The following is a 6628-nucleotide window of genomic DNA, read 5'->3' as shown; positions in this document are numbered from 1 at the left end:
AAACCAATCTAAAATCCATCTGAAGCCCGTTTCACTGTTTAAAATGCACCTACATTCCATTATCTCTCTGCTTTGATTCGTTTTGTTTGGTCAGTTACAAGTTTTAGTTGTTTTAATTCAGCCTATTACCTGTCTTAATTTTTGTTCCAGGATTCCGTCACTAAAAACAACTTTAATTTGTAGCCTGGCTATTAGCATACTGAATCAACAGCTTTCCAACATTATAGGCCAACAGCTATACAGTGCAATGTAAATATTTCGTTTGTTGCTGTTGTTTTTTAATTAATTATGCATAGCCTACGTGCATAATTAAATTTTGTAGGCAACTTTTTACAAGCCCAATAAATGCATTTTGAATAAACATTGTGTTCTCCTAAATTGTTTGCACAATTTAGTTTTCATTCCAATCTAATTTTTTGAAGATACAAGTATTTCATCCGCCTGCTGTAGGTAAGGACTGTATGGATTCCACCGGCGTACATGTGACAGTGATGGAAGAATGGGTTGTATTATTCAGAAGCATTTCAATCTAATCATCACCATAAAGTCATGTTTGCATGTAGTTTTTGAAGTTATGAAGTATTAGACCATATCGTTTTTATTAGTCCAGAGATTCCATTTTTTGAGAAGCCATGCATCACATTCCCTGGTGAAAATAAAAATCAATTGCCAAAACAATTTGCAGCCAATGCTTTATCTCGAATGCAACAGACTGGCCATATACTTTAACTCCATAGTCGTATCATCGCTATGAAACACACCGCAGGCCTGACATGTTTTGTCCGTACATGTCGAAAGCACATGCAACATAGCTTTCTGCTTAGTGACCCTTCTGTCCTTCTGAATTTTGACCAAAGACGACACCTGCCAGGCTCTTTCCAGAGGGCTGAGGCCTTTTGGTCATATGACTATCTTAGAATCGAACAAATTCAATCAATTGAGACAGATAGACTTTGAAACTGAGAACAAACGGTTAATGAGAATAATACATTATCACATTGCCTGAAGAAACGTATTATTTCGAGTGATACCGTTTTTTTGTTTTTGTTGTTGTTGTCTCAGTCACATGACTTCCCCTTGCCCACTGTCATTAGGCTACACGGATCCGCTTCGTTCCACTAGGTGGAGGTGTGGATCATGTTGGCGCGTGGAAACATCCCTCTATTACGCCATACGATTAAATAACCATGAATAGCCTATGTCATTGGCTGTCTTTCTTCCGGGAAATTAACTGTCAAATAGCGGTATGAATGAGTATGAATTTCACGACTGTTTTATATTGGGTTTAGTTGTTAATGTTAGTATTAAGAATAACGACTTCCATTAGTAGTTTGGGGGATTTTGAGAATCAGTCCATTGCCTCCTCCTAAATCAGTCATCCTGTCTGATTTTTCTCCACCATCCAGGAGAGGGCGCTACAACACCGACGACCGCAGGTGGGAGGTGGGCAAGGCGCTCAAACCACTAGGTTATAAACGTCAACCTCTATCCGTTACCGACTGACTTCGTGGTCATATTAGTTGCATCCTGTGAGTCTGGCTAGATTAGGTTAATGAGCAAATTTACAAGAAAGTGTTAGGAAAGGATTATGTTGATGTATAATGATTGTCATAGATGTTCACTACAGGTTTGTATTGATGTAGCAGTCTTGTAGTTTACAATACAATTATATGTCATGGTTCGTTAAATGTCCAATCTTTAAACAACGAAAAACAGCCCTAGTTCTCTTGGTACCCTAATTATATAGACGAAAGGGAAAACCGCAAATGGCGTACTTACTTAATTATAGGAATGATAAATGACTAATATCATCAACTCAAAGCATGCCATTCAATTAGTTCTCATCTCAATTATCGTCTCATGGTTCATTTACCTCTCAGTTTAGCCACGGAAGCTTACTGACGCTTGACCCTGTCTGCAAACAAGAGTGTTTGTTACGACTGGCCACATTTTCTCCACTATGACATTTCAAACATTTCGACCTGGAAAATGTGGCTGGATAATGTAAGTGAGGGAGCCATTCTCCCTCGCAGCTGCTGTGAACAGTGATGTGAGTAATGTCGCCGCTGCAGCTGAGGGTTCGACCCGGGAATGAAGGCACGGGGCAGAGGTCTGACAGAGCCCAAACAGTGGCTTGTTCATATCGAATAAACCCTAGGAGCGACTCACAACACTTTGTCCACTGCCAGCCTATGGCCAACTTTTTTTAAATTAACTTTAATAACCCGCGGGAGCATCATACTGTCAGACAACGTCCGTTTGAGCAAAGATGCTATTTATTATTCAACTATTTGGAGATAATATTGACAAGAACAATCAGACATGATCAGTGAATGAAGAATAATTATATATCGTTATATATTAAATATATTATAATTATATAACAATACTGTCGTCTATAACAGTTTTGTTTTAGGAAGTAAGGGTTTTACATGTTATTATAATAAAAACAAATTAATATTGCAAGGAAAACAAAGACAATATAAATTGACCCTAACCCTCAGAAAATAGATGACAAAAAGACATGGTTTGCGTTGTGTGTGTTTGGAGAGTGAATTTTACAGGCCTGTAGGTATTTTCCTGTTTACATGAGCCTATTCGTAATTTTGGGGGTAAGGCAGAACTGTGGATTGGAAGATGGTTATTCAGTACAGAGACGAATGAGGTGATGATGTAGATGTATTTCAATAACGCCATCTTTCCTCTATATAATGAAAAGGAATGCAAATACTGCTCCCCGCCTGTCGTGTCACATTCTCCCGTGAACATTAGGCTACATGTCATCCGCTACTGACCAAGATTAATTAGAGCAGGTTGCAGCGGAATGCATGTGTGTTTTTCTACATGCGAATTATGTAAAAAATTTAGGTGGATAATGTTTTGAATTATTAACTAGTAAAACATGAACCCCGTGAGAAGTGATATGCAACTTCTGTCAAAGGGGAATTCCAATTGGTGCCATCTCATTCTGTTTCGAAGCATGAAATATTGGGAAAATGCTTGCAATGTACATCCGAGTGGACTGTCCTTTTTGTAATAAAATCGCACTGTGTTCATAGGAAATTCTTTATATTTTCATTTTAATATGTAACCAAAACAACATCATAACACTTACGGGTAATACATTGTAGTTATTATTGTTATCATTATTATAATTAGGCTATATCCTTTATTTATGTTGTTTAGTTACATTCGTTTTTGTAACCAATCTTCAACTTTTTATTGTATAAAATCTAGTCCTTAATACCACTAATAAACAAAACAGTGGATAAAAAAATAATCTTATTATTAAAAAAATATTATCATTCAATTTATGGAATACTTATGCATTTTAATTAAAAACCCTCCAGGCCTTAAAATTAATTTCCTCATCACGGCTATGCTTACATGCATTTATCGGTACACACATTTTATCAATAAAGTCTGTGTTGTAAACTTAAATTGAGTAATCAGATTTATACCATATCGCTAACCTGCATCCAAAAATGGACTGATCACATTTCACATTATTTGACAGTAACATAATGGACAAGGTATGGCAGACTTACCATCTCCACCACTCGTTTACCTTTACTTCCCCTTCAGCTCTTCCCTCACCTCCGACAGTTCCTGGTTACAGTGACACGGAGACCACGTGATATCCACGTCTGAATAAATAGCTTTTGAAAGCAATGAAGGGGGGTAGTATGAGTCTCTCAGAGGATACTTGCCCCGTGCCCGTGCGTAAAGATGTTCATAAAGATATTCTGAAGTATGTGGGTGACCTTAAACACGAATACATAATGGAAAAGAGAGCAGAGTAGAGAGGCAAAGTTAGTGGTGTTGTGGGAAAGATTTATAACTGACCGCTCGAAGTCATTTCTGCGCTTGAATTCAGAAGAATTTCTTTCCTCGTTGAGAGTCTTCAGCCCTACCAGCTTTGGAGCCTTCAACAGGTCAAAGCGTTTTTCTTCTCTTTTATAATAAACGTTGTAATAATAAAATGTTTCCATGCTGCATTTGGAGGTAAACAAAAGTCTGGTGTGGTGTTCGAAGGAGCTGGAGAGTGCTTTGGGCACTCACTGCGTTCACTAGGCGTAGGAGCTAAAGCTGACTCGACACGGAACGTGAGAGGGGACGAGAAAACGTCTCTCCAAGGATGACACTTGGGACGGATATGTCCGACAGTTCTGCTTTGTCCGATGATGTGGACATAGATGTGGTCGGGGGAGACCTCTCCGTCGGCAAAGACGGGAAATATCTTCATCACGAGTTCCACTTGGACAATGACTCGGACGATAATTTGTCTCAGAATGCGGGTGAGAGGGTTTCCTCTCCCGGTCTCAGCAGCTCCGACCAAGCTGGAGGAGAGGCAGGGAGTATAGGAGACAAGCCCAGCAAAAACGCACTCGTAAAACCCCCTTACTCCTACATAGCTCTGATAACTATGGCGATTCTTCAGAGTCCCAAGAAACGCCTCACTCTCAGTGAGATCTGCGAATTTATCAGCAACAGGTTCCCGTACTACAGAGAGAAATTTCCCGCGTGGCAAAATTCAATTCGCCACAATCTGTCTTTGAATGACTGCTTTGTCAAAATACCACGTGAGCCTGGAAACCCGGGAAAAGGCAACTATTGGACCCTCGACCCAGAGTCCGCCGACATGTTCGACAATGGGAGTTTTTTACGCAGGAGGAAGCGCTTTAAAAGACATCAAACCAACGAGATCCTCAGGGACGCTGGAGGATTTCTGCCCGGATTCGGATACGGCCCTTATGGGTACAACTACGGCCTCCAACTGCAGAACTTTCACGCACACAACCCTTATCATCCGCATCACCCGGGCGGCGCGTTCCCCTTTCAAAACACACCTTGTACGCTTCCTTCGCCAGCCTCCATATTCCCCACGCCGCACCCCCTGCCCACTCTTCTAGGGGCAGATTTGAGAAAGCCATTTTATCCTCAACTAAGCCCGACCTTGCCTGGCCTGGCACCTATGAAGACGGACACCAGCACTTCAAATCGGCCTTCTTTCTCCATAGACAATATAATTGGTGCAGCCAATTCCACGGCATCGCCGTACAGTCAGGCAGGAAACCAGGCTCAGATTTTAGCCATGTTGACCCCTGCACTCGCCTCCGCCTCAAACCACTTGAACCTCTCACAGGAAAGCATGATACCTGGGGTGCAGACATTCTCTAGCAAACCTGCTAATATTACCAGTTGCCATTTCTAAACTGGCAAGAAAAACAATGTCAAAAACAAAATCTTTTAAAACCGTTACGATTCTGTCGTCTTATGTGAAGGTAGGCGAAGTATATTCTTTGTGAAAGAAGATCTTGTGTTGCTTTTCTCTCTGCTTCTTCTGGTTGAGAAATGACATGTATATTTATGACTTGTAAATATGTATACAATAAATGAAAAAGTCGTGAAGTAATACAGAAAGATTCTAATCCAATGCTGCGTGTATATTTGTCGGCCTGCATTGACTCGTGGCCTACCGCCGTTTGAGCAAAAGATACACGTGTATTCACATAGCCTAAGTTAATTATCACCTACCTTGTTGGGACGATTTTTTCCTTTTTTCTTAACTACAATTGAGATTTTATTATGATTAATAATGTTTTATATTTTTGTGCGTTGTGAGATAAAGCACTGTTTATAGGCTACCGAGACCGCAAACTCAGGTTTTAATATTAGCAAGCACATGAAGACAAAGAAGGGGTAATAACCTTTTCCACTAGGCTTCGATCCTGCGGTATCGTGATGAATTTGTGATTAAATAATTTCATGTTGTTAGTGGACAAGTAGCCTATGTGGTTTTGGTGTAAAGCTCAGTACCTCTCTCACTCTGTTTAACTGTCGTGCTCACGTTCCTATCTATTTCACTGAGATACATCTGTGAAACGTATGTTATGTGTTTAGACAGAGACACTTAAATGTCCATAGGTCATTTTGTTGTAATGGCAAGAATAATAAATGTTTGTGAAAATTGAAAATACTTTTCGTTAACTTGTTTATTTTTTTCATAACCCTCAGGCCTACCTTATATTTGAAATCTCTCCAAATATTAAGCCATGGCAGCTTGTAAAAATGTACAATCACCACTTTAAAACGTGTGGCTTCTTTGAACGTCTATTTATTTAATTCATCTTGCGTTGACCCAAGGTCAAACTGCAGTCTTTGGCCATGTGTAGGTCAAGCTTGAACTTAGACAGCTCCCTTTGAAGTTGATTTTCTGAAGCACTTTCTTAAACGGCTAGGGACACTATTTTTGTCATGGGAATTCATCTTTGTCAAGTCTGGCATAGGCTACATTATAAGAGCCTATTTATATTGTGTATTGGGTTGCCGATTTAAGTTGATATCATGTTAGAGAAGTGAACAAAATATTTAACATTCTACATCTGCAGAAATATCTGATCAGGCACTAGACCTGTGCTCTCCATGTGTGGCTCATGTTTTTTTTTCAAGGGCTATTTTCCGGCAGATTACAAAGGCCCAAAATGAATGGGAACATCGCTGTTTGGAGGCCTTTAATTGAATGTGAGCGTTCTACATGGATACCCAGGATCTCTTGGGGTTTCTTTGCTAATTTGTAGCAGCATTTTTCATCGGGGTCCTAATCCACTATAATGCGGCTTCTTGC

At 40.0% G+C, this 6628-nt stretch overlaps 1 protein-coding gene across 1 annotated transcript; it reads left to right on the top strand.

Annotated features, from left to right (window-relative positions):
• The first annotated feature begins 3677 nt into the window (after positions 1-3677).
• foxd2 (forkhead box D2) lies at positions 3678-5971 on the top strand. The gene is made up of 2 exons (XM_047015093.1): positions 3678-4032; positions 4072-5971. The coding sequence occupies exon 2, from the start codon at positions 4139-4141 to the stop codon at positions 5213-5215; it is 1077 nt and encodes a 358-aa protein (XP_046871049.1). The 5' UTR covers positions 3678-4032; positions 4072-4138; the 3' UTR covers positions 5216-5971.
• The last annotated feature ends 657 nt before the right edge of the window (positions 5972-6628 follow it).

Source organism: Hypomesus transpacificus, unplaced genomic scaffold (genome assembly GCF_021917145.1).
Source record: "Hypomesus transpacificus isolate Combined female unplaced genomic scaffold, fHypTra1 scaffold_270, whole genome shotgun sequence".
Taxonomy (NCBI): domain Eukaryota; kingdom Metazoa; phylum Chordata; class Actinopteri; order Osmeriformes; family Osmeridae; genus Hypomesus; species Hypomesus transpacificus.
Note: the sequence above shows the minus strand (reverse complement) of the source record. Positions and strands in the feature narration are given on the sequence as shown.